The 26,878-nt window shown below is 46.8% G+C and overlaps 5 protein-coding genes across 14 annotated transcripts in view; all 5 read right to left on the reverse strand.

Annotated features, from left to right (window-relative positions):
• The window catches only part of recql4 (RecQ helicase-like 4), an 11,161-nt gene extending 9,837 nt beyond the window's left edge, over window positions 1-1,324 (reverse strand). Inside the window, exons 1-3 of one of the 6 annotated variants that reach the window (XM_036209958.1) lie at window positions 1,099-1,321; window positions 870-986; window positions 2-33 (exon numbers count right to left, since the gene is read on the reverse strand). In XM_036209958.1, the coding sequence (XP_036065851.1) occupies window positions 2-33; window positions 870-953 (116 nt within the window). In that variant the 5' untranslated portion in view covers window positions 954-986; window positions 1,099-1,321. Of the gene's footprint in view, window position 1; window positions 34-869 lie in introns of all 6 variants that reach the window. The other 5 variants (XM_024274952.2, XM_024274961.2, XM_036209957.1 and 2 more) reach the window with 5 other exon arrangements.
• A 1,385-nt stretch (window positions 1,325-2,709) lies between these two features.
• cndp2 (carnosine dipeptidase 2) lies at window positions 2,710-10,943 on the reverse strand. The gene is made up of 12 exons (XM_024275482.2): window positions 10,812-10,943; window positions 10,222-10,292; window positions 10,017-10,160; window positions 9,787-9,949; window positions 8,147-8,235; window positions 6,020-6,220; window positions 5,873-5,957; window positions 5,645-5,805; window positions 5,416-5,580; window positions 4,180-4,321; window positions 3,163-3,310; window positions 2,710-3,090 (listed from the first exon to the last, which is right to left on the reverse strand). The coding sequence occupies exons 2-12, from the start codon at window positions 10,279-10,281 to the stop codon at window positions 3,024-3,026; spliced, it is 1,425 nt and encodes a 474-aa protein (XP_024131250.1). The 5' UTR covers window positions 10,282-10,292; window positions 10,812-10,943; the 3' UTR covers window positions 2,710-3,023.
• A 68-nt stretch (window positions 10,944-11,011) lies between these two features.
• On the reverse strand, window positions 11,012-17,607 carry LOC112148275. 3 transcript variants are annotated; one of them, XM_024275262.2, is made up of 14 exons: window positions 17,422-17,606; window positions 16,420-16,518; window positions 16,259-16,354; window positions 15,882-16,190; window positions 15,702-15,817; window positions 15,282-15,630; window positions 15,210-15,218; window positions 14,197-14,319; window positions 13,963-14,135; window positions 13,416-13,513; window positions 13,140-13,279; window positions 12,886-13,066; window positions 12,595-12,730; window positions 11,012-12,523 (listed from the first exon to the last, which is right to left on the reverse strand). In XM_024275262.2, exons 1-14 carry the CDS (start codon window positions 17,546-17,548, stop codon window positions 12,368-12,370), a joined length of 2,112 nt encoding a protein of 703 aa, XP_024131030.1. In that variant the 5' UTR covers window positions 17,549-17,606; the 3' UTR covers window positions 11,012-12,367. The 3 variants fall into 3 exon arrangements, with proteins under 3 accessions (XP_024131030.1, XP_024131021.1, XP_024131012.1); XM_024275253.2 differs by having other exon boundaries at window positions 13,996-14,135; window positions 15,210-15,630; window positions 17,422-17,607; XM_024275244.2 differs by having other exon boundaries at window positions 15,210-15,630; window positions 17,422-17,607.
• Window positions 17,608-17,876: 269 nt separating this feature from the next.
• On the reverse strand, window positions 17,877-23,701 carry dus3l (dihydrouridine synthase 3-like (S. cerevisiae)). The gene is made up of 16 exons (XM_024275376.2): window positions 23,551-23,701; window positions 23,096-23,205; window positions 22,744-22,999; window positions 21,869-22,211; window positions 21,005-21,069; window positions 20,848-20,937; window positions 20,484-20,525; window positions 20,270-20,422; window positions 20,069-20,185; window positions 19,927-19,992; window positions 19,745-19,855; window positions 18,711-18,807; window positions 18,572-18,647; window positions 18,314-18,502; window positions 18,114-18,242; window positions 17,877-18,044 (listed from the first exon to the last, which is right to left on the reverse strand). Exons 2-16 carry the CDS (start codon window positions 23,170-23,172, stop codon window positions 17,972-17,974), a joined length of 1,884 nt encoding a protein of 627 aa, XP_024131144.1. The 5' UTR covers window positions 23,173-23,205; window positions 23,551-23,701; the 3' UTR covers window positions 17,877-17,971.
• Window positions 23,702-23,711: 10 nt separating this feature from the next.
• On the reverse strand, window positions 23,712-26,290 carry LOC112148449 (transcription termination factor 1, mitochondrial). Of its 3 annotated transcripts, none has more exons than XM_024275597.2 (2): window positions 26,162-26,290; window positions 23,712-25,180 (listed from the first exon to the last, which is right to left on the reverse strand). In XM_024275597.2, exon 2 carries the CDS (start codon window positions 25,156-25,158, stop codon window positions 24,004-24,006), a length of 1,155 nt encoding a protein of 384 aa, XP_024131365.1. In that variant the 5' UTR covers window positions 25,159-25,180; window positions 26,162-26,290; the 3' UTR covers window positions 23,712-24,003. The 3 variants fall into 3 exon arrangements, with proteins under 3 accessions (XP_024131365.1, XP_024131357.1, XP_024131349.1); XM_024275589.2 differs by having other exon boundaries at window positions 26,127-26,277; XM_024275581.2 differs by having other exon boundaries at window positions 26,075-26,272.
• Window positions 26,291-26,878: the final 588 nt, after the last annotated feature.

The raw sequence follows: 26,878 nt of genomic DNA on the forward strand, positions 1-26,878 counted from the left end.
TCGGATGTCTTCAGGCGCCTGGTCAACATCCTCCTGCAGGGAGGGAGAAGACGTCACTGAGGTTCAGACGGGGCGGAAGGTTCTACTGATGTCACTCTATTGTAGAAACAGAAGCTTCTACTGACGTCACTCTACTGTAGAAACAGAAGCTTCTACTGACGTCACTCTATTGTAGAAACAGAAGGTTCTACTGACGTCACTCTACTGTAGAAACAGAAGGTTCTACTGACGTCACTCTATTGTAGAACAGAAGGTTCTACTGACGTCACTCTACTGTAGAAACAGAAGCTTCTACTGACGTCACTCTATTGTAGAACAGAAGCTTCTACTGACATCACTCTATTGTAGAAACAGAAGCTTCTACTGACGTCACTCTATTGTAGAAACAGAAGCTTCTACTGACGTCACTCTATTGTAGAAAAAGAAGCTTCTACTGACGTCACTCTACTGTAGAAACAGAAGGTTCTACTGACGTCACTCTACTGTAGAAACAGAAGGTTCTACTGACGTCACTCTAATGTAGAAACAGAAGCTTCTACTGACGTCACTCTAATAATAATAATAGTAACAATCAACTTTATTTTTATAGTCCCTTTCAAGATCCAGAATGCAAAGTTCTTCACAGTAAAGCACAGAATATAAAAAACAGAATTAGGGAGAAGTCATAATGAAATGTTTTTAGCTGCTCTTTAATAGAAACAGTCTGTAGATCTGAGAGGATGGAGATCTACTGCAAAGACTTTAACATCAGCAGACCTGGTCACGTGATCTCAGGACCTGTATATTGACCGGTGATTGGTTATTGAGAGCTCTGAACGTGTAAAACGCAGTTGTATTGTAGAAACAGAAGCTTGTAGGTGTGACGTCACCTTGCAGGGTTTCCTCCGGTGCTCTCCCAGGAACTGCAGCTCCCAGCGTTTCAGCAAACTTTTCACTTCGTCGTACCGATCCATGTCCGGTTCGGGCTCCGCGAGCGCCTCCGCGGTCTGTTTAAGGAGGGAAGACACGACAAACGCGAGTTTACGTCACTTTTCCTGCCGTAAAGCGAGGCGACATGCAAACGCTAACAGCGCGGTTACGGTTATACTCTCTACTGCCCTTTAAACACAGAGCGTCGGATCCGCGCGCCACCGTGTCAATAAACTACAAATCCACACCGGAAGTTCGGTTTGGTTTTCCCGCGCGTGAAAACAGGAGGCGGGGTTGCCAGATTCCTTCACAGATCCCCCGATCCGGCAGCAGAACGAAAAGGCTTCAGAAAAGACGAAGGAGGTTAAAACATCTTTCAGTAAAGAACCAGACTGAATATTTACAGAAAAATATCTACACGAAGAACACAGGAGCAACAATGACTGGTTTTATTTGAGTATTTTTGTTTTACAAAAAAAGTCTTCCGGAAAAAAACACTTCCGGTCCTCAGCGCTGGACGAATGGCGCTTCCGCAGCTGTGACGTCACTTTTTTTCTTCATTATTCAAACACAAAATCAGTGAAATATTTAGTACAATACTCGAGACATTCCTGAAAAACAGAAAAAGCAATAGAATTTTAATTCATCACTTGGTTTATTCCATACTTCACTCCAAAAACTGAAACACATCTCATCTTAAATCGGTTCGAACTTTAACCTGTTCAAAGTATATAAGACCTCTTAAATTATACCAACTCTTAAAGTATATGATTTCTGTATAAGTAAATTATGTTTTACTCTATAAACAATTTCTAATACCTTAGCATAAACAATTCCCTTTCATTTTAAACTTTTATTCAAACAAAATGAATAATTTGTTGGTTCACAATATCCAGCTCTGTTAACTATTCTAATTGTTTTTTTCTGTAATTTAACCAAAGATTCTACGTTGGTTTTTCCTGAATTTTCCCAAATCTCTACACAATATGAAAGATACGGAACAATTAATGAACAGTAAACAAGATACAAGCTATATAAAATATTTAAATTTAGAAAGCAAAGACATTTATTGAATGTCATCTTTTGATTTGTAAGTTGTGGATTTATCTCCAGTTTAGTTTACAAGTTGTCCTTTTGAAAGAGCAGAAATACATCTGTGAGCTTGTTGCTGTCATTTTATCAGTTTACATTCTAGAATCATCTGGAGAAGTTCAGAAAACTTCCATTCCATATTTCTGTCCCGGTTTAAAGACGCTTCAGAAGAACGACCAGGGAGATCTGTTTTCAGAGCTCCATCCCTGCTTGACACCTGAGGTTAGTGCTGTTTCTGAAATACAGTAGAGATGAAACTCTCAGATCCTCTGGCAGAATGTAAAGAAACCATTTCAAGAAGATAGAAGACTCTGGAAGACTGGTTTGAAAGTGTTCTAGAAAAGGTCACAAAAACACAAAGGGTTGGGTTCATCTCCACTGAGAGAGCAGATTAAACATTATTTCTATTTGTTTTATCTACAGCATCATTAACCTCGTTTGTTTCCCTCCTTTTTATTCTTATTTTTCCTCTTTAATGAGACTCTGGTGTCAGAATATGAAACATTTTCATGTGAAACAAACATGGCAGGACTCTCTCTTTAATTGACTGAAGACGTTCAGCCCGCGTTGCTGTTCTATACATTAAAATACAAAACAAAAATAACATGGGTAATAGTCCATGTGATTGCCGTTGCCATGGTGACCATATATATTTATGTCTAAAGTGGCTCATCAACGATCACAAAGCTGTATAAACTACACGAGAACTTCAAACTTTCTGGATCATTTTATTTATGCAGTTTTCATTTACAAAAGAGTTTTTTTTAATCTGAATATAAAATCTTCTTCAACTGGACTTCACATTTGAGTTTGTTTACAGAGAATTTGATTCTCAAGCCAGTAAAGCAGCTAGACCAGGATTTTAATAAAAGCTGTTTTAATCTTGATTCTTTATCCTTAATGATTGATTAGTTTGTATCTGATGTTACTGATCATCAGAATTCTGACTCTGTCATGTCGAATCAGAATCTAAAGATGAGAAAGAGTTTCTGTGGAGATGGGAGCTGGTTTCATTCCAGGCTTCACTCCAGCTGGGAGACCTCATGGAAGTACGCCCCCAGCATCTTGATGCCCTCTATGTAGTTAGATCTGAAACACAAACCACAGGGTGCAGTTACCGCGGCGGTTCCGGTCCACTTCTGCAGAAGCTGAGAGTCCCACCTGTTGATCTTCTCGTTCTGGGAGTGCGCTCCGTCGTCGGACGATCCCAGCGGCAACAGCATGACGTTCCGGCCCGTAGCCTCCTGGAAGGTCAGGGTCACTGGGATGCTTCCTCCTTCACGGGTCAGGTCAGGCTCCACACCAAACACTGAACACAACCAGAACCAGAACCCATCATCCTGCTGTTTTATCTATGCTTGTTTTAAATTTTTACTTTCTTTTAATTTTATTTTAATGATTTGAATGATGATGAATGACATTTTTACTATTTCTTTTGATTGTTTCTTTTAATGTTTTATGTAAAGCACTTTGAATTGTCTCTGTACATGAAATGTGCTACAAATAAACTTGCCTTGCCTTGCTGTTCATAGCTGGAACCATTAAAAACAGTATCTGGTTTCTCCATTAAAATGGGGTTGAACAACTGAAATACAGCTTGAAATGGTTTTGATCTAATATTAGTCTGATGTTCTTACTCAGCATTACAGGATGGGGTAGGATAGTCAGTGTGGTGTAGGATAGTCAGTGTGGTGTAGGATAGTCAGTGTGGTGTAGGATAGTCAGTGTGGTGTAGAATAGTCAGTATGGTGTAGGATAGTCAGTGTGGTGTAGGATAGTCAGTGTGGTGAAGGATAGTCAGTGTGGTGAAGGATAGTCAGTGTGGTGTAGAATAGTCAGTGTGGTGTAGAATAGTCAGTGTGGTGTAGGATAGTCAGTGTGGTGAAGGATAGTCATTATGGTGTAGGATAGTCAGTGTGGTGAAGGATAGTCATTATGGTGTAGGATAGTCAGTATGGTGAAGGATAGTCAGTGTGGTGTAGGATAGTCAGTGTGGTGTAGGATAGTCAGTGTGGTGAAGGATAGTCAGTGTGGTGAAGGATAGTCATTATGGTGTAGGATAGTCAGTGTGGTGAAGGATAGTCAGTGTGGTGAAGGATAGTCAGTGTGGTAGGATAGTCAGTGTGGTGAAGGATAGTCAGGTGTGTCTGAACCAGCCGTGGTCGCGCTGCACTCTACCTGTCCTCATGGCTCTGCGGCCGGCCATGTAGTGTGGATGGTTGAAGTCAGAGACCCAGGCTTTAGCTCCATGGCCGAGGTATACTTTCAGCTTGTTGGGGCTCTGCAGCTCCTGGAATTTCTGCTGGATGTAGCCGACGACCTGGAGGTGGAAGAGAGAACTGGTGTCAGTCTAAAGCTGCAGCAGTCGAGCTCACATGGAAACAGATTTATCTGCTGGGTCCTCCTGAACCAGGACCTGAACCGATGGTCCAAAATGGTCAAGTCGCAGTGCCTCTTTACAGATCCTGGTTCTGGTTTTAGTCCTTTAACACAGGGGTGTCAAACTCAATCACAGGAGGGGCCAAAATCCAAAACACACCTTAGGTCGTGAGTCGAACACGATAAACATTTATTGAACACTCTAAAACTACATTTTTAAAACTTTAAAACTGTAACTTTTTAACACAATTATGAACTAGATATATAGCATTACATGTGATAATGCTAATGTGAATGATGTAAGCTGAATTTGGCTGCTGAACATGTTAGTGCTGATAGCTGAAGATGCTGAAGCTGATAGCCAGTTACAATTATTAGCTATGCCAAAATAGCCTAAAAAACAGAAAAAGCTTAAATTAGTCAAAACAGCTAGCATGTAGCTGTAAAAATAGCTAAACTCCAAAATAGCGCAAAAAATCTTAGTAAATATTCCAAAAAGCTGCAGAATGCCAATTTTTAAAACTTAAAAACTGTAACCTTTTAACATAATTCTGAATAATAAAAAGGCAGGAATATTATTCCAGAATAAATCAACTTAAACCTTAAATGACTTTCAGTATTTTACTCTCTATAAAAATATATTTAGTCAAAATTCTACAAGTTAGAAATAAGAACAAGATAACATCAGGACATTAATAACAATAAAATAAAACTGAGGGCCGGATAGAACTACCCGGGGGCCGGATCCGGCTCCCGGGCCGTGACTTTGACATGAGTGTCAACAGCTGAACTGTCACCAGCGACGCTTCAACACAAATCTTTAACAAACTGAAGCTTTTCAACCGTTAACATGATGATTCTAGAAGATTCTGAAAGAATTTTTCTGCTGAGCTGATTTCTTCTTTCAGAATCTTCTGGAATTATCATGTTAACAGTTGAAATGTTCCAGTAAATCAAAGAACATAATCTAATTATTTGTTTTTATGATTTCTAACAAACAAATGAATAAAATCTTCTTTGTGTTGAGGACTTCACCTGCTTCTCCACGACTTTGGGGTCCATGTCGGGAACCAGGCGGATGGAGAACTTGCCGATGACTTTGCGGGGAATGACGGTCTTGGCTCCGAAGTCGGAGAACGCTCCTTCGATGCCGTGGAGGGACAGGGACGGGTACCTCCAGCGGTGCATCAGGATCTCCTCCTGCAGACACGGCGCCGTCGTCACCAGCAGCTCCTGATCCGTCTCAGGACAATCCGGTCCTTACCTTGCTGTCGTGGAGCAGCTTCCCGACGCCCATGTCTTTGCTGTACTCCTCCAGATCGAACTCGATGGCCTCGTACAGCTTCTCCTCCTCTTTGGTCAGAGGAGCCACGGCGTCGTAGATCCCAGGAACCAGAATCTTCCCTTTCCGGTCCAACAGGGAGCCTGCAAAGAGAATCCATCAGAGACGGATCTCCTCATCAAACGGAGCGGTTCTGGAGCCGTCCCGTACCCATGAGAGCGATCAGGTCGGTCATGGCCTCATGAACGGAGCCGCCGAACACACCCGAGTGCAGGTCTTTCTGACAGCCTTCCACCTGCCGGACCCAAACAGAACCTCAGCTCCAGCAGAGAGCAGACTCGGACCGGACCGGCTCACCTCGATGAAGAAGTAGCAGATCCCTCGCAGGCCGTAGGTGATGCACGGCTTGCTCTTCCCCAGCCAGTAGTTGTCAGAGATGCAGACGAAGTCCACGTCCTTCAGGAAGGAGTCCTTCTGGGAGAACACCAGCTCGTCCAGACCCTCCGATCCGGACTCCTCCATGCCCTCCAGGCAGAACTTGATGTTGATGGGAAGTTCCTGCAGCACAGAGACACTGTCAGACCCAGAGTTCTGGTTCTGTCTGCAGCCTGAGGCTCGTTATCCCTCCATGGTTTGGCTTTGAAGAAAAATCCAAACAATCTGAACAAAGAATGGTTTCTAGTTTTGCTTCATTTATTTATTAAATGACATTTTGAATTTATGATTAGATTTGTAACAAACTGATCAAATGATGGAAAAAGGTTTAATGAGAACAGATGATCAGAATGACATCATCTTACTGCATAAATTATTTGTATTCTACACTAAAGTTGTTGTGTTTACATGAATAGTAAAAGGAGAAGAACCGACACTAAAGTCACAATGATAGAAAAGACGTTTTCCTGCAGCTGGAGGATCAGATCAAACAGGATGTGTTTTATTTTGAAAGGTGTTGCTTTCAAAAGTAAAAGATTTCAAAGCTATATTTGATAAATGCATGGCCACAGAAACAGAAATAAAGTACAATTTTCTAACTTTGAGGTGGAACTTTGTGGCTCTGGTTGGATGTTAGTGCATAAGAAAGTGGATCATTTGGATCTTTTAGGATTAGAGGTTGCAGACTCCTGGTCTGGAGGACAGTCTGTCAGGAAGGTTCTGACGGGTTTCAGGTCCGAGTCACAGATGGAGGATCAGTCTGATCTCACTGGATCATCTGTTAGATAGAGGATTCGAGCCTGAAAACCGCATTCGTTCTCAAAGACTGATGAAGTGGAACTTAAAGTGTCTCTGTTTTTCCACCACCACCGAGAACAAAAGGCTGCTTTCAAAATAAAACGTCCTGATCTGCAGTCATCCTGTTTCTATCTCAGGTTTGGACCGGAGGCTGTATGGAGATAAATTAGGGACGATATTATTTGAAACTCAAAACAACAACTTGAAAAAATATTAGTGTTTGGCCAGAAAACCTCTTCTTCTTTCACTTTCAGCGTCGCCACAGCCTAACTCCACCCACTGTTTGGCATCAGTGATTTGGCAGAGTTTTTACGCCGGATGCCCTTCCTGACACAACCCTGTACTTGAGGGGCGCAGGTACCCAGTTAGGCAGCAGGTCAAGGGTCTAAGGACCCAATCTGGGTGGGGATCAGTGGACAACCCTGGGAATCGAACCTACGGCTCCTACGTGTCAGCCCTTCACCTAGCCCACTGAACCACCCAGCCGCCGTTGGGCCAGAAAACCTAAAAAGTAAAAAGCCCAAAACTGCATTTTCCGCCCGTCTTGGAACGTCTTCAGACTATGATAGTCCAGACTCGACAGACATGTTCTGAGCGGAATTCTCTCAGCTCTCAGTCAGTGAACGCACCAGGACTGAAGTTACCACCCTCATCCATTCTGATTGGTCCTTCGTGTTAGCCCCGCCCCAATGGGGCCAAAAGTTTAGAAACTGAAATTTTCAGATTTGAAAACAGAAAAAAAATAATAATAATAATAACTGAAAGTGAAAAAAACGCTTTGAAATTTAAATGTTGAGTTTTGAAACCGAAAAAACAGAACATTTGAAGCGGAAAATAATTACGTTTATTTTAAAATAGAATAAAGTTTGTTTTGGCCAAACACCAATATTTTTTCAGTGTTTTATTCGAGTTTCTAATAATATCGGCCCCAATTTATCTCCATAAAGCTGAAGCTGTTCAAAGGTTTGACGTGGTTTCAGCATCACACCTGCTGCACAGGTGAAGGACCACCAGGAAAGTAATCAACCAGTCAGGAAACATCTGTTCTAACTGCAAAGATAATCAAACTGCGGTCCAGTTTCTTCACCGGAGAGAGCGGTCCTGGTACCGATACTGATGAGCTTAAATCAGAAAGTTCTCCACTCATGACAGGAACGTCAGGAACGAGTGTTTAAAGCTTCTCCTGATCCGACATTCCGATTCCTATCCTGAGAACAAACACAGAAACTCCAGATGGAGGAACTGGACCACCTGCTGGATCTGCTGGTAGGCCTCGATGCAGTTCAGCCAGGCCAGAACCGGGCCTTTATCGTCAGTGGATCCTCTGCCAAACAGCTTTCCTGCAGAGACACAGAAACCTTCAGACGCTTCATCAGGAGGCGTGGCCTCAAACAGACCGCCGCCTCCGTGAGGAGACACGTCTGCTGACGGAGCAGAAACGTTTGGGAAGGAAGTGAAATCAGCTGATGGTGTTAGGAGAGCAGCTCAGTGCTGACAGAAACAGAACCGGAACACAGGAAGTGAAGAGATGATCATCATCGTCCACAGAAACAGAAGAGGAACTCTGAGCTTCAAAGATCCCAGCAGAACCTGCAGAGTCCTCCTGAGCTGAACCCGTCGGTCACATGGACCCGTACAGGGGGGGGGGGGGTGACCCGTCTCGGGGTAGGTGCCTGTGGGATATGGCTACCACGAATAGTCGACTAGTTGACTATTAAAATAGTCGACTAGTCGTTACTTAATATTCTATGGAGTCAGACTGTAGTAAAGTTGTAAGTTATGATGAGATTCTGCGAGATTTTTGCATTTATTAAGTTTTTTAAGCTATTTTGGAGTTTAGCTAATATTTAGTGTTTTTAGATATCAATTTCAGCATCTTCAGCAGCTAAATTCAGTTACAGCATCCACACTATCATTATCACAGGTAATGCTATAACTCTAGTGTTTAGTTAGTTTAAAGCTAATGATGGTTCAGATTTATATCCAGTTGACACGTCACCTGATTAGTCGACTAATCAGAAAGAATAACTGGTGATTAGTCGACTATTAGAATAATCGTTTGTGGCAGCTCTACAGTAGGACGCCTGCTTCCCTGTACGTGATGTAGAAGTGTTCACTGCGACCTGTTGCCCGCAGCACGCCCATAGATAATCATTTTCTCTCTGCGGTTCACTGAGGAGTCTAAGATTTTTCTTACAGGTCACCTGCCACACAGGTCTGACCTATGACCTTTGACCTGCCCGTATCCACCTGTAAGGCCAGGTGTCACTAAGGCTGAAGACTTTCTGGTTCTCAGCTGTTAACCTGCCGGACTTTGGAGACGTGATCAGGAGTCCAAAGGTGTTTGGAGTTCAAGTTTATGCAGACGGTCATAAAGCTCTAATCTGTCGGGAAACGTCTTCCTGCTGCAGCTGGAACGTTTCCAGAACCACGTTTCCAGAACTACGTTTCCAGAACCACGTTTCCAGAACTACATTTCCAGAACCTCGTTTCCAGAACCACGTTTTCAGAACCACGTTAACAGAACCACGTTTCCAGAACCACGTTTCCAGAACTACATTTTCAGAACCACGTTTCCAGAACCACTTTTCCAGAACTACATTTTCAGAACCACGTTTCCAGAACCACTTTTCCAGAACCACGTTTCCAGAACCACGTTTCCAGAACCACGTTTCCAGAACGTAGCTCTGGAAATGCCGGATTTTAAAGCTGTGACTCAGAGTTCTATGAAACATAAACATGGACGTGAATCTGTCAGTGGAAGGCCGTGGAATGTGACCCGGCAGACGCAGCGCCGCCGCCTCAGTCATGTCGAGTCCTGTCTGAGACCAGAACTTCAGACGGATCCGATAACCAGAAGAGAAAGTTTCCGGGTCGGGTTCCAGCGTTACCGTCTCTCTCCACCAGAGTGAAGGGCTCCGTGTCCCAGCCGTCCTCCATGCTGGCGGGCTGCACGTCCAGGTGACCGTAGATGCAGACCGTCTTCTTGGCCGGGTCCGCCCCCAGAGAGCCCAGGATGATGGGGGGCAGTGGGATGACCTCCCCTGTAGAGAGCTGCAGAGGAACGTCAGCGTGAGGCTCAGAGAACCAGAAGCGGGCGCGAGAGGCGTCCGGCGCCCACCTTCTGAGTGCCCACGTCCACCAGCTCCACGCTGCCCCCCAGACGCTCGATGTCTTTGGCCGCCATCTCCATCATCCTCCGGATCTCTCCTCGCTTCTCCGGCCAGCTGGAGACGCTCTGGATGGAGACCCACTCCGCCAGGCGCTGGAGCACAGGCGTTCAGTTAGAACCCGTCCTGAGGTTCTGAAGAACCAGCAGATCCTACCTGGACGTAGGTGTCCTGGTTCTGGTCCACGTGCTTGAACAGAGCTGGGAGATGAGCCATGGCTGCGGGAGCTGCGGGGGGAGGAAGCAGATCCTTCAGAGCGAACCGCACCTTCCCGCAAACCGCTGACGCTGCGCAACACACGGGCGCGTGACAGCACGCGCGCCACGCGCGAGACGATCAAGATAAAAACCTGCGGGAGGTTTTATTCTGTAAGAGAAATGATCTGATCTGACAGATTATTCTGGATTATTGATCAAAACAACAGTAGAAATCAAACTGATGACTGAACACAAACCCGCTTCAAGTTTCACTGCTACCGAACCGAACCGAACCGACCTTACTGAGACTTTAACAGGTTAAAGTCTTAAAGTTATTCAAACTAAACTCAGGAAAACAAGTCAGTCAACAGTCAGTCACAGTCAGTCAACAGTCATCCCTCCAGCATGTGTTCAGATTCCTTCAGAATAAACTCGTCTGTTCGTGACGTAAAAAACGGGAAAAAACGTCAGTAAAATCCTCTCTAGCGTCACTGCGGACCCGAACCTGACCAGGTAAACATTTAGCTGCTGGAACCTCCGGGGACTCACCTGAGCGGCCGCTGACAGATGAACCGTTAAAGCAGAGCTCCACTTCCGGTCGGACCGTCGCTTCCGGTCCTCCGCAGAATCCAGCGGAAGTGGCTGAAGTCTGAGGGGCGGAGTCATTCAGAGCCACGTACACGTTTCTGGACTTTTTTGATCCAACTTTTATTCACTCACTGTATGAGGTTTGATTGTTTGTTTGTTTGTTTGTTTTATTGTTTGTTTTTTTCCATCTCTGGCGTTTTATTTTGGTTTATCCTGTTTTTATAGATGTACAGTGTCTTTTAATGTCTATTTTGCTCAGTTTTTTCTACTGAAACTGATGATTACAATAAAGTTTATTTAAAAAATGTTTTTGGACTTTCAGGCACGTTGAGATAACGTGGAAATTTTTTAAAAAATCTGATGAAAACTCAAATGTGTCCAGATTTGATTGTAACTGGAAACACATCTGATTTGGTTTTAATGATCAGCTTTTGTCTCAATTGTATTTAATAAATGTTCGGATATTCTTAACCACGTTTTATATTCAAAAACTACATTTGACAACAGAACTCCTTTTCTTGTATTTATTGGCCTAAATTACATTTTACATCCATTTCCTCCAGTACAAACAAAAACGTGATTAAAACGTGATTATGCTCAGCTTTACAGTTTAATATCATGTTTCTGTGTGTAATCCCTCCTGGTATTTACTTCGATAAGTGATGTTCTTTCTTATTTACTGCATGTCTTTGTCTTTTGAATTAAAAAAAAAAAAAGAATCCAAACCTCTACCCATGATCCTTTGCATCTGTTAAAGGATCTGAGGGTCAGAAGTTTGTCTGATCAGACATCACTACTAATGAAGAGCATTCAGAAAGTCTGAGTTATTCCTGTGATGAAGTCTCTCTGGTAATATTATTAATGACCCGTTTACATGAGAATTACTTTGACTCACCTTTATTCATGTGGTTCAGCATAAAAGCTTTGTGTTCAGAGTTAATGTTCACGTTTCAAACCTCATTCAAACCAATCAAGGAGCAGAATAAAGCGCTGAGCTCCTCACTAATGAGACGATTAAGAAGGAATAACTGGAGAACATGTTTGAAACATTTGTTTAGAAAAGCAACCAGATTACCAGTTTCACTCCGATCTTAAAGAGCTTCAACGTTCAGGTGAAATCATGTCATGAACCAGTCATTACCTTCCATCTATTCAGTCTCATTCTGCTTCCACTATTGGAATTATTTTGTTGGAATTGAACAAAATCACAGTTGATCAGAGAAACACTTATTTTACACAGAACCCAGCAGAACCCGCTGCACACGTCTACGTTAGAACCTGCTAGAATCCGCCTGGTTTCAGGTGTTGCTTCTCTTAAGATCTGAAAACACCGATATTATCCCTCAAAGGAACTTCTGGTGAACATTTGTAGAAGTTGACCTTCGGAAACATGTTTGTTCCTTCGTCCTCCACTGAAAAAGTTCTTCCTCACTTTCTGAAGAACCTAAAAAGTTTTGGATCGTCCTGTTCTTCTGCCAGAAACAACAAAGTCTCAGAGTGTTTTCACACAAACATGTTTATTTATTTCCCACCGGAGGGAATGTTTCCTTCAGAGACGACGATCGTTCATTCACACGTTTACGAGCTTTGAGGTTCATCTCTGCGTCAAAGCAGCGCTCCTCACATGTCCTGTCCTTTGGGTCGCAGACGTCTGTGGAGCACATGAAGTGGATCTGCAGACAGACGGCGGGTCAGTGGTTCTGCGCCTGGCGGTAAACGAGCGGACAGATGCTCGTTAGCTTACCTCTTCATCCAGGTACGCGTCGGTCTTCAGAGTCATGGACCGAAACGCGTCCACCACCAAGCGTCTCTGATGGCGCCGATCCAGAAAGTCCTCAACTCTCAGGATGGACACAGTTGGATCATCAGGATCGGAGCACCTGCAACCACAAACCGAGGCGCTGAGTCCAGACCGACGAAGACCCGAGGCGCTGAGTCCAGACCGACGAAGAACCAAGGCGCTGAGTCCAGACCGACGAAGACCCGAGGCGCTGAGTCCAGACCGACGAAGACCCGAGCGAAGAACCACGCTCACCGCTCGTAAAGGAGAACCATGGCGTTGGTCGCGGAGCGAGGATAAGCCAGGCAGTAGTCGAGCAGCATGACCACGTCCGGATGGGGAGGAGCCTGCAGAGTCAGCTCCAGATACACGGGGCGGCCCAGGAGGAGACGCAAGGGCTGATGGGACGAGGAGAAGAAGCTGGAGTAGGTGTGGTCTGTAGGATTGAAGTAGAATAAAGCATCATCCTCGTTACGATCTGGTGAAAGTATCTGTAAAACATCACTGACCTTTAGACATTCTCAGCTGGACGGCGTGAAGTCCCCCAGAGACGGCTGGAGGAGACAGCGTGGTCTGGACCATCAGGCCGGCGCCGGTCACCGGCCGATGAGCGCCGCCGTGTTTCCTGAAGCGACACTCAACCAAGAACCTGGAGAGACGGCATGGAGTCGGGTCCTCTCACCTTTGAGGATTCTAACAGTCTTTTATTCTCTAAAGCACGTTCAGATTCTTTACAGCATTTGTTCTCCAGAACGTCCACCAAACCGCGGTTCTGTTGCACTGACCTGAGCGGGTCGCTTCTGGTAACAACACCATAGTTTAAGGTCAGAGGACGGACTGCAGTGTGAACTTCAATGAGGTAGATCTTCATGTCGCCCACGTCCTGTTCAAAGAATCCACTTAAGTCTGGAGTTCACGGAGGAGTCGGGATAAAGGAAAACCGGAGCGACACTCCGACAGCCGAGGAGTCTGTGCGGACGTGACTGGAGGTCCGACACAGATCCACGTCAGGGGAAGACGTGTTCTGTCCACAGTGACCATGTGGGTTGGAGACCGGCTCCTCCAGTCATTCATACAGGAAAACATCAGTGGAGAAATCGGACGTTTCATCACAAATCTCCTCCTGATCCCACTGGATCCCTCACAGGGCTGCTGGAGCCTGTCCTTACGGTCACACACTGGCTCCCAGAAACCATCAAGAATCACCAACGGACTGAACCCACATGGACCAGTAGAACACGCTAGCATGGGAAGAGCCGCGCTGGGATTCGAACCAGGACCGTCTCGCTGTGCTAACCACTACACCCCCACCCCCTCTGAACTCAAACTTACGTAGGAATGTGCTCCACAGTCTGTGAACTTGACCTTAAAGACGGCCACGCCGTCGTTGACGATGGTCGGCTTGCAGAGCGGCTTTCCGGGGAAAAACAGGTTCCTGGGCTCCACCGGAAGCGCGGCGCCGTGCTGCCGGATGGCGAACACAAAATGCTGGTCTGCAGTGCACTCTGGGGAGGGAAAGGCCGTTAGCATCAGCAGGTCATCGTGTCCGGGGCACCGACGTCTTACCGTCCAGAGGGTAGTAGCAGGACGGTTTGGACCCGCCCACACAACAGCCCCGCCCCCGACACACGGAGGCCGACGTTCCAGGCGGACCGCACGGGATCCTTTCCTGAACGTCCACGGCACAGTCTGCAGACGGAGAACCGGGCTCAGACGGGAGGATATGGAGTCTAATCAGGGCCGTAGATATTTGAAACCCAAATGGAAAAAAATGTTTGTGTTTAGTCAAAACGAAAGAAATGTCCAAAACTTTTGGCTGTTCTAAAATAAACTTCATTATTTTCAGCTTTAAATGTTCTGTTTTTTAAGTTTCAATTTTTTAATCACTTTGAATTTTTTTTTTTCATTTCCGAATCTGAAAATTTCAGTTTCAAAACTTTTGGCCCCGTTGGGGCGCGATGGGGCGGGGCTAACATGAAGGACCAATCCAAATGGTTCATCAGGGACTTCAGTCCCGCTGCGTTCACTGACTCTAAGAACTGTGAGAATTACGCTCGTCTGTCGAGTCTGTACGTCACAGTCTGAAGGTGTCCACAGACGGGTGGAAAAAGCTGAAACCGCTAGTCTGTTCAAAGCGCCATCTTGTGTTAAATACCGGCGTGGAAAACGTCTTTATACCTGGACACGGTCCCCGGTGTGAACCCTACAGAAGAGTAATTGAAGACAGGTTACCAGTGGCGCGGCGATAATGACAGTAATTATTTTTCCAGGACTAATCCGGGTTCAAATCCCAATGTTACACTTTATTTTGCTTAACACATTTTTTTAGTGATGTGAACTATTTTTTTGAGATAACTTTAACAAAGTTCTGCACATTACCGAAATGTAACTGTGTTAAAAAAAAACTTCCAACAGTTGGATTTGAAGCTGAAGATAATCATTTTAAAATGGCAAAAAGTTTTGAACATTTTAAGTTTTTTTGGCCAAACACTAATATTTATTTTCAAAATGTTTGATTTGAATTTCAAATATTTATGGCCTTGATTTGGCTCCATAGGAGGAGAGCCGCCTGAACTCACGGAGCGGAGCGACCGGGGTCACCAGAGCGGCCGGGGTCACCGGGGTCACCGGAGCGGCCGGGGTCGCCGGAGCGGCCGGGGTCGCCGGGGTCGCCGGGGTCACCGGAGCGGCCGGGGGCGCCGGGGTCGCCGGGGTCACCGGCGCAGCGCTCAGGAGACTCCTCTGGGGGGCAGCACTGCTCCGCTGAGGGCTCCCTCTGGATTTGGCGTTTGATGCTCTGAACGGCATCGCCGGCGCCGTGCTCTGATGAAAGCATTTGGGGGGTTTGGCTGGCGGACTCCGACTCCCCTTCCTGCAGTCGGGATCTTTGGTGGACAAACGAGGAAACTGTCCCGATAAAAACTTGGAACTTTCAACACAAAGTGCATCGAAAGCTTCGGCTGGACTCGACGTGTCGATGAACAGATGCAGAACATAAACCTGGAACCAGCAGACAGGTGAGAGCTGCAGGTAACCAACAGCTGACAGGAAACAACCTCTCAGTAACGCACGTCTTCGTCTTCTTTGACCTGACACCCACTGAACGGTACCGTCAAGGTGTTCTGCAGGTGGTCGACGCGGTAACCGCAGGGCGCCGGCGCCTGCTGGGCAGACGTGTTAGTGGAACCTGAAAAACAAACGGAGGTTCAGAGAAATGAGGAGAAACCAGCAGACCAGAGACGGGTCCATACCCAGGACTTGAACCTCGGTCAGCAGGCCGGGGGGGAAGGTGATCCTGAATCCTTCTGTGGTGCACGCCACCACCAGCCCGTCCAGACCCGCCGTCGTGCAGCCCGTCCAGGACCGGGGACGGGTGTCCACAAACAGGACGGCGTACTCGCCGTCTATGGAGTCCAGACGCTCAGAAACGGCGCCGCCCTGCTGGACACCAAAAGGACCCGAGGACTCTGAGGTTTCTCCTTTAGCCTCTTCAGTCTCATCGTCATAGCTGTCGTAGTCAGCATCATCATCATCATCAGCATCATCATCATCATGGTCGTCTGGAGGAAGAAAACATCTCACTGCAGAAATGTTTCTGCTTCTAGAGGACGGATCTTCACGTCTCCACCTTCAGCTTCCAGGAGGACGTCGTCCTCAAGGACTGCAGCGCCTTCAACGCCACGGAAAATCTCGCCTTTGTCATCAAAAAAGGTGATGTTTGAATCTGGAGGAAAAACTCTGTCAGAACTTGAGATTAAAAGGAGTTAAAAAGACTCCAAACTGGAATACCTTCAGCTTCCTGAAGTCCATCTTCACTGACGGCAAAACCTTGATCTTCCTCTGAGAACTCGTCTGTGTAGTCATCATAGTCTAGATCATCATCCTCATCTGAGGAGAGGGAGATGTCAGAGAGGCTGAAGGTTTAGTGAAGGAGCAGAAACTTCTTCTGCAGCTGAAACTGCTGAAAATCCTGAAGCTGATAGTCGGCTAAAACATTAGCTAAATCCCAAGTTAGCCTTAAAAAACAAACTTTCAAACTAACCTTTTTACATAACTATGAATGATATAAAGTCATGAATATTATTCCAGAATAAATCAACTTAAACCTTAAATAACTTTCTATATTTTACTCTCTATAATTATATTTGTCAAAATGATACAAGTTAGAAATGAGATCAGGATAACATGGGGTCATTAGTCTGATCTCCAAACGTTTTTACATCAGGTCATCATTACAGTACTGATCTTATAGCATTCTGACGTGTTCCGTTTAACGGGATTTAGATCAAAGGGATTAAAACCAAGATCTGGATTAAACCCTGAATAGACTCTCCCTAAAATAAGAAACAGTTGAACTAACCTAATATAACACGGGCAGCTGTGGATCAACGTGGTTACGGTTCTGATCCAGATTCCAGCTCAGACCACGAAAACAAAGAATCCGTCCGGTTCTGTTTGGATCTCGTGGATCTGTTTGTCTGCATCAAAATGGCGCGGAGCATGGAGACTGTGGCCCCGCCCAGTGAACTTTCTAAAGTTTTAAAAGTGTTTTTTTTCTCTGCTTCTAATTCTCAAAGATACGTTTTAAAAATCCTCAGAAATGTTCTTTTTATCTTAACTTTCTGCCCCTGTGCCCTCATCCTCACATCAACACGTTAAAAACACTAAAACATGATTTTCATCTGTAATCAAATCCATCCGTCACGTGCGCAGACTCACGCGGGAGATCCACTGATCCTCGCGGGGTTTTCGTTTGTTAAAGACTTTAAATCATTCTTACAATTTAAATACCTGCGGTCCGGTTGAACGGTTCGCTTCTTCCTTTCTGGAGCTGCTCGAACCCCCGAACCGGAACCGGAACCAGCAGCAGGAGCGTCCCGCTCACGAGCGCCAGCAGCCGAACTTCCCGCCTCGCCATCAGCCTCCGGACGGCGGGAAGCTGCGGCGGCTCTTCGGGCTGGTGGGCGGGGCCTCCTCCACGGTGATTGGTGGACGCTAATTAGACACCTGGAGGTCGTGGGTGGAGCAAACCCACCTGTAGAAGGTGTGGCGGGAACGGATGAAACCAAAGAAGCTTCGTTTGTTTGATTAAAGTTCATTTGAACGTTCAATAATAAATGTATCTGCAGCAGAATCTATTCGTGTCATTGGATTTTCAAATTAAAAAAATGTTTTTGGTTTTAATTTGAAAAACTCCGATTGTGTTGAGTTTGTGTTGAAGCACAAAGACGACGTGAACAGACAGGTTGATGAGGACAGACTTTATTCTTCCACACATCAGCTGATCAGGAACAGAACTCTACAGTCAGACGTAAACAGTTTGTCCTCCATCCTGCTGGACTCACTTGTAGGCGTTGGCTTTATGTTTGGGTAAGAACTTGAAGTTGTTGGGGACGGGCCCCAGCAGCATCTCACTGTAAGACAACAAGCAGACGTTAGTCTCCACCTCAGTGACCTCCAGCTGCTGCTGTCGCCGTGACGACCTGATCTGGACCCAGTCCCCCACGTTCTGACTGGCCATCAGCGTCTCCAGGTGGTTCCTGCCCAGGTAGTACGGCGGCCTCTCGTTGATCCTCTGAGGGACGCGCTCCAGCAGCCCCACGGGGATGTACCTGCATCAGAACCAGAACATCCAGATCCACCCTCAGCCCAGACCCACCTGTCCACAGGTGCAGCGGCTCACCTGCACATGAAGGACAGCCACTCCAGCAGGAAGGAGCGCGTCTTCTCCACGCCACGAGTGTCGGAGCCCCAGTGCTCCAGGCCGAAGTTGGTGAAGTCCTTCAGGACGTCCAGGCGCTCGCCGGACGAGATGTCCCAGTGTCTGCTCTCCTTGATCTCCGTGAAGATCCAGGGCTTGATGAGGGCGCCGCTGCACACACAGAACCGTCAGGGGGTGCCGGAGCCCGGTTCTGAGGGTCCGGTCGTCTCTGATACCCACCGTGCGATCATGATGCCGGACACCCCCGTCTGCTTGGCCTTCACCGCGTCCTCGTAGGACAGGATGTCTCCGTTACCTGGAGCGGAAAGCCTCACATGAAGCTGCTGACGTCACCGGAGTGAGGCTGCTGGGAACGTACCGAACAGAGGGACGGGCCGGGCCAGCTCCGCACAGGAACCGATGTAGTCCCAGTCCGCCAGCTTGGTGTAGCGCTGCTCCCTGGAGCGGCCGTGCAGCTGCAGCCAGAGCAGAGTTAGACCGGTGCAGGAGTCTAGAACATTCTAGAGGCTTTTATCTGGTGTGTCTTCTTCAGACGGCTTGGACCTTTTCTCTCCATATTTCTGACATTTGGAACTTGGCTATAAACTTCCCCACCAAAGGTGTCGACTAAACCAATTCTCACCCTGGTGACCAGATTGTTTTGTTTGATCATTTCATACAAGACTGAACACAAAATGTTGAGTTTTATTTATATGTAGGTCATAGAATGTGACGGATTGTCTTTTCATGTATGAAGTAGATTCCGCCCCTCAGCCTAAGCCCCTCCCCTCTTCCTTTCCAGCACCCTTTCAGCCAACAGGAGCTCGTGCACGGTTTCAGGCCGTTCCAAACACGTCATATAGCAGACGGTAGAAAACCATTACCCCCCCCCTCTTTGAAGTGCTGCCCCGGCGGCTGCTGGAACTTCCTGTACCTAAAACTCCTCCTACCTTCAGTTTCTGCCCCTCCCCCAAGCCGCTAAGACAGAAGCTGCAGGTACTGACGGTGGATCCGGTCGACCCGATCCCTCGTGACGGCGTTAGCACGAGGAGCTCTGTGTCCCTGATGAAAACATAAGCTGGTGCTCGTCGAGTATTTCCACTGGTATCCTGGAGGTATACTCTCATGAGTGTTCTGCGGATCACGTCGACTACACCACGGCTCTGAAGGATTCTGACAGGATACAGACGGCGTCCGGTTCTGGTTCCGCTACAGGACCTGAAGGTCAAAGCCTGAGCAGCAGCTCGTCTGTTTGTCTAGCTTTAGACGTTACGTGGTTCTAATGAGAGGTTCGTCTTTGTTCTGGTTCTAGAACCCGACAGAAAGGTCTCTGCTCTGTGGAGTAAACTGACGGTAAACTCCCTGCAGACAAACCCGGTTCGGTTCTGGAGTTCACGCAGGAAGTCCACCTACAGTGATGAGCGACACCCCCCAGCTCTTCATCTCGGGGATGAGCTTGTGGGCCAGGTTGGACTTCTCCTGGACGCCGGTCCGGATCTTCACGGTCAGCGGGACGTCCAGAACCTTCAGGAGGAGATCGGTTCTGCTTCAGAGTCCGGTTTCAAGATGGTTCGGGTTCGATTACTACCACTCACGTGGTTCATGCCTCTGATGATCTGTTCCAGCTTCCTGGTCCGCGTCATGAGGCCACACCCCCCGCCCTGAAGGGGGAGGGAACAAAGCAGACGTCTTCAGTCAGAACCGCCCCGAATCCTCTGACGGGACATCTGGACTCACCTTCTTGTAGATGAGGTCGATGGGGCATCCGGAGTTGATGTCCACGAAGTCCACCTCTGCGTTCTGGTTGATGAGTTCTGCACACTTGGTCATGGTGTCGGGGAAGCAGCCCTCCACCTGGAGACAGGACGACGGGTCAGACCGGACCGGACCGCACCGGGACGCCGCGCCACACGCACCGGGATCCCGGGCCGCACGCACCTGGACTCCGAACAGGTCCTCGCTCTCGTGCCTCTTCAGGAGCGCCCACTCCGACTGCTGACCCTGCAGCAGGTTGGTGCACACCGCCATCTCGCCGCAGGTGATGTCGGCGCCGAAGCGCTTACAGACGCGGCGGAACGGCAGGTTCCCGCACTGCGGAGCGGAGCCATTACACCACAGACACAGACCCCCCACTTTAAACCGCGTCACTTACTGTGGTGAGGGGGGCGAGGTAGAGCTTATCCCGGAAGTCCACCTTAAATAGAAGGAAGACTCGTCTGATTGGAGCTTCACGCTTGGAACATTTGACTCGTTTCCTTAGATGGAAACTTAGGAACTTAAGAACGTTTGGATTCTTGATCTGCTGGAAAACCTTCAGTTTCATGTCAACTGCTTCAACAACAGGTGTGTCTAAAGGTAGAAAGGTGAGTTTAGCAGAGAGTCTGTGAGCTAAACTAAATCCTCCAGCGCTCCTTAAATGACAAAAGTCTCTCGTCTAAATGTCATCGTTCTCGATGAAGATTCGACCAAAACCAGTTTGATGGTTGCACCTGTGGAAACACCAAAACCTTCAGTACCTTCTTCTTCTCACAGGGGCGGAGCTTGATGACATCAGCATCTGTTACCGGGCCAACGGTCTTCACCAGCGGCCGCTCGTCCGGACCGGACTGAAACGAAACACGTTCAGACGCCGTTTCTGTGAGAGCGGACGCCTACCAGTGTCGGGGTTCGAACCTGAGACTCCTCAGAGGCTGGACGTTTCCCTCCTGCGTCGTCAGGCTCTTTAGTGGCACAAACATCTGTTTGAGTCAAAGACATTTTCTTACTTTGGAATAAAAACTGACTCAAAGTGGAAATGATGCTTTCTCACGTTTTCTGGAAGAAACTTTAAAAACAACAAATCAACACGTCAATGAGGTGAGGGAGGGGCAAGGAGGTCATGTGATCACCACCATCGTTAAGGTGAGGGAGGGGCAAGGAGGTCATGTGATCATGACCATCGTTAAGGTGAGGGAGGGGCAAGAAGGTCACGTGATCACCACCATCGTTAAGGTGAGGGAGGGGCAAGGAGGTCATGTGATCACGACCATCGTTAAGGTGAGGGAGGGGGAAGGAGGTCACGTGATCACGACCATCGTTAATGTGAGGGAGGGGCAAGAAGGTCACGTGATCACCACCATCGTTAAGGTGAGGGAGGGACAATCTAGACAGCCTTCAACGCGTCTACAGACAGCCGTGATGGTGCAGCGGCCGACCGGTTCCCCTACAGGAAAGCGGGTCAGAATGAGGCTCTACTGACAGTTGCAGGACATCTTGACCTTTGACCTGGAAGCAGTTAAAAACAACCATGCTGGTCATCCTCTGACTGTATCTGAGAACTGGACTGAGTGACTCCTCCCCCAGACGTTCTGTTTTTTAAACATTTGATGATCCTCCGTTTTCAAATATTCCTTCTGTAGTTTAACTAACAAACTGGCTCAATAAAAGTGGGCGGAGCCTACTGAACGTTTGACAGATTCCATGCTTTCAAGTTTAGGGGTGTGGCCAAACAAGCTTTACGTGATTGCATTGTGGGAGTTTTCCTGCATTCTTCCTCACCTTTTCCACACGTTTGGTCTTTGTTCTTTGACAGAGTTTTTAAATATTCCTCAGACTTTCTGAAGACGACCTTCCTCTTCCTCAGAGAGTTCTGCAGCTCTTTACTTAAAGAGTTCTTCACGGCGGTCCTGCCCTCGTTGGCCTTCACCAGCTCGGCCTTCTCCAGGGTTTGGTAGTGAGGCGTGGTGTGTGCTTTAGCAAAGCGGCAGCTCAGGCCGTATCCACACTTTCCAAACGTGTCGTAGAGGTAGCAGCGCTCCCCGATGTCCGCCGGTTTGGACCTCATGTACTCGGCCACGTCGTGGAGGAAGTAGCACTTCTCTCCAAAGGAGCAGTCTTTGTTCTGCAGGGAGAAACCACGGCGTCTGAAACGTCACGGCGTCTGAAACGTCACGGAGTCAGAAACGTAACGGAGTCCGAAACGTCACGGAGTCCGAAACGTCACGGCGTCCGAAACGTCACAGAGTCCGAAACTTCACGGCGTCTGAAACGTAACGGAGTCTGAAACTTCACGGCGTCCGAAACGTCACAGAGTCCGAAACGTCACGGAGTCCGAAACGTCACGGCGTCAGAAACGTCACGGAGTCAGAAACGTCACGGAGTCTGAAACGTCACGGAGTCAGAAACGTCACGGAGTCTGAAACGTCACGGCGTCTGAAACGTCACGGAGTCAGAAACGTCACGGAGTCAGAAACGTCACGCCGTCTGAATCGGGACGCCGTCCGAATCGTGACGCCGTCCGAATCGTGACGCCGTCCGAATCGTGACGCCGTCCGAATCGTGACGCCGTCCGAATCGTGACGCCGTCCGAATCATACCGGCATCTGGGAAATCACGCCGTCTGAATCTCAGGTCCAGAAACTAAAGCTTCTAACCTGCAGGACCGACAGGCACAGCCGCCTCTCCTCGTACGTGGTCGGCTTGGTGTGCGGTCTGGACTTGTTCTGACCCCGAAGACGTTTACTTTCTGCTGGCGCCGTGGTCTTCTCATCCTGAGGGTCATGTTTGGGTTTTTTGGGTTCTGGTTCCGGGACCTCATGGAGTTGTTCGTTGTCACTGGAGTTGTCGCGGTGGTCTTTCTGCAGCTCCGAGTCTATGAAGTGGTGAAACTTCTCTTTGGTTGTGAGGAACCTGCAGAGACATGAAGGGTGACGAGTCATCCTCGTTAACGCGTTATCCTCGTTAACGAGGCGTGACCCGAAACTCCGGTCAATCCTGGATCCTCACTCAGGTTTGATGGCGGCTTCGCCTTTGGAAACGGCGTTCGTCTCGTTCGCTCTGGTCTCCAGCTCCACAGCCTCCATCAGTCCTGAGGTTTGTTCTTCTGAAATCCAAACCTTTTCAGACAGATTGTATCTTTAATTATAATCCCGTTTTCATCCTGAAACTCACATTTACAATCAAACATTTCCCTGTTCCCTGCAGATCTTAGACACTACGTTCAGAAATGGTTTGATGCATGAAACTTAAAGAGTCTTTAAATAAAAACGAAAGTGAAGATTGTTGTTTGGTTAATGAGTCCAGCAGTAAACCAACCGACAGAATCCACGCACACAGACCAGGTCCGGTCATGCAGCGCGTTATAGCGGCCATGACGTCACGTGAATGACGTGCACAGCGAGCACCAAGAGTTTGAATAAAGACACAGAAACCTGTCGAGACTGACGTGCAGCTAAACTGACCTGAAACCGGGATGAATTGAAGAATCTGCCGTATCTCCGCGCGCGAGCTCCGCACTGCCGCGTGCAGGAAGTGACCGGCGCGCCGCCGCTCAAAACAGTCCGTCCTGAAACACGACGACTTTGGTTCCGCCCAGAAAACCAAACGCAGAAAGGTGAATTAATTCTGTTGAATGTGTTTATTTGTAGAAGCGTTACATCCCAACAATCCACGGACAGTTGCTAACATTTAATATTAAAACAAAAAAGTTTAATATTGAACGGAAACTCTTTAGGAAGTTTCAGCTTTTTGTTTTTCCATCACTTAAATATTGATCATAAAACATGTAAGAAAAAAGGAAATACATATGTTGTCCTTCAGTCCAGAAACTCGTCTGGACTGAAGGAAAGAAGAAGCTGCAGTGATTAGAATCAAACGTCACGAACTGACAGAAGACTCCCGACGGCGACATGGAGCTAAAGCTCCGGATTTCCCTCCTCTGAGGACAGCTTTTCCATCTTTGCCACAAACCGCTTCCGGCTGGAGTCTAAGATGTTGATGCCGTTCTTGCTGAAGTCGTAGCCGACCCGCTGCAGCTCCGTCAGCCGCTCCGTTATGTTCTGAGTGCTGTAGTCCAGCACTTTGGGCTTCTTCAGGATCTGCGTCACCGTTACTCCTCCCTTTAACAGACAATCGATCTTTCTGTTTAACGTTTCCGGGCCGATGTAGAGAATCATCGGATAGCCGATGAGCAGCTTCTTTACGTCTGCTTCCTGACAGCCGAGCACAGTCATCTTCTGCAGAAGGTTTTGGAAGTTCTTCTTCAGATATTCGCTGGACAGGTCCAGGATTTCGGCGCCGTGGCCTTGCAGTAGAACCAGCAGCTCCGAGTCGCTTAAATGAAGAGAGGCTCTCAGGTTGTCGATGTTTGCTCGGACTCTTCTGGTGCTCCTGATGAGAATGTAAAGGTTTCTGGCGATGACCGTCTTTGCAAACTGCTCTGGATCGTCTCCGCCCAGCTCTGCGCAGATGTCCTCCAGAAACTCCACCATCTGCTTGTTGAGCTCCACGCTGTTGGAGAACGTCCGTGGAGCCGTGGTCAGCATCCGATGGAGATCCTTGCTGTTCAGTCCCAGCGACGTCAGAAAGGCGATGTTTTTCTCCAGGTTCCCATTGTCGCTGGAGCGGAAGAAGGACTCCGGGGAGCGGTCCAGGATGCTGACGATCTCGGCGTCAGTCTGGAAGACGTTCCTCCACAGCCTCCAGCGCTGCTCCAGGTGCTCCACGGAGCGCGTGATGGAACGGGGATAGCGGGAAACGATGCTGGCGATGGTTTTGAGGCTGGCCCCTTTCCCTTGCAGGAACCGGGCCAGGCCCTTCTCGTTGGTGCAGTCTTTCCGGAGCACCCCCGGCTGCCGCCGCCGCGCCATCGTCAGGTCCACGCCCATCAGGCTCAGGCTCTGGATCAGCGTCTCGTTCTCCGGGTTCACCGGCTGCTTTGGACTCTCACTGGAGAAGGTTCTGGACGGGCCGGTCGATGCCAGCTGGACGGGAACAAACCTGAAAGGCCTCTGGCAGCTCAGTGATTGACAGGTCTTCAGGAAGACCCGGACTCCAGGAAGCGCCGCCATCTTTCAGCCGGAAGGAGACAAACTACAGAGAACCCATCAAAGATCATTAGTTAGAACTCGGCTTTCAACAAAAAATATATTTCTGTTATTCACACATTCTATTATTAGATTTGGTTGTACTGACAAGGAAAAAAAAACATTTTTTGTTTAACAACTGAAGATATTTTTGGTCATTTTTTATTTACAAATGTCACTTTTTGAAAGAGTCCCATTTAAAAAAAACATTTTTTATGTTTATAATTATGCCACAAAACGATCAAATGGTTTGTCAGTTTACCTGGACTGATTTCTCTTTAATTTAATGATAATCTTAGTTGTGGTTATTTAGATATTGATGCCTCCCAAGTTAGATTTCTCATGTTATACATTTATATTTTACATTTTTGATTTGTGTTGTTACTTTGGTTTATGCTATAACTGTTTCTTGTCTTTTTTTTTCTTTTACTAGAGCTTAAATTGAATTAATTTTGTCTTCACATGTATACATATAGAATGCTACGCTTCGTAATGTCTGATCTGTCAAGAAAAGTACAGATTAGTGGGTTATAACTGATGTGAGCTGAATCAGAAAACATTAAAGTTAAATATGAGTTAAAGTTCAGAGACTTTATGTGTTTTAATTGATCTTCTGCTTTATAATGACGTCAGAATTAAAGTAAACTTTTTTCTGAGACTTCAATTCAGGGTTTTAATCCACACTATCAGATCAGTCACAAAGTAAATCAATTAAAAAGTAACAAATCATTTATCGTCCAGAACGAATCTGATCACGATCGTTAAACAAACGTCTCTTAAAACGGAACAAATCTGAACTATTCAGACCAACTCTGAAGTTTGGACATTTTTACAGATATAAACACTTTAAACCTTAATTTGGCAGAAAATATAAAATAATTAGATTAAAGACAGACCTTACCCTTACAGGAGTCTACTTTCACATTCTGTTTGTATTAAAAAAAATAAAGCATCTGGACCGGAAGTGAGTTCGGCTGCCTGAACTGACCGGTCCGGTCACGTGACAGCGCCCCCAGCGTCCGGGAGGTCGACCTGCTCTGACGCTTTCTAACCAGCAGGAGGAAGCAGAGCTTCATGGAGCTTCAGAGCTGAAGGAAAGGATGAGAAAAGGATCAAACCAAAGACGTCGAATTACTAGACAAGGATTTATTTTAGACAACAACATGTTTACCTTTCGTGATACCGATACTGAAACAACAGATACACTATTTTTGAATTGCATTTACTCTATTACTTTTGGGATGACTTCCAAGATTGGATATCAAGCAATCATATCCCCCCAGCCCCTGAAAAGAGAATATCTATTTAGAATGACCTTACACAACAATAAACACAGTTTCACAATCAATATTCTCTTGAATTTAACCAAATTCTTTCTTCAAACGTGTAAAAAGAGCAATAAAACACATAATTTCTTAGCCTTTTAAATATACTTTGTGGATAATCACCTCTATACTCTGAAATTATTCAGAAACAAAAACAGAAAAAAACATTATTGATGCTTCTAAAAAGTTTAAAATCTTCAAAGAGGACTAATATTCTTGTCTTATACACACCCAGGACTATTCATTTTTATTTGTATTTACTTCCTTTTCCCTCTATTGTAATTTATTTCTTTACTTATTGTTAATCATTTACTTTTCTTTATTCACTGTGTGTGTCATTTGCATTCATCATGGTTTTGTGCTCACGTGTCACTTTGTGG

Source organism: Oryzias melastigma, linkage group LG22, assembly GCF_002922805.2.
Source record: "Oryzias melastigma strain HK-1 linkage group LG22, ASM292280v2, whole genome shotgun sequence".
Taxonomy (NCBI): domain Eukaryota; kingdom Metazoa; phylum Chordata; class Actinopteri; order Beloniformes; family Adrianichthyidae; genus Oryzias; species Oryzias melastigma.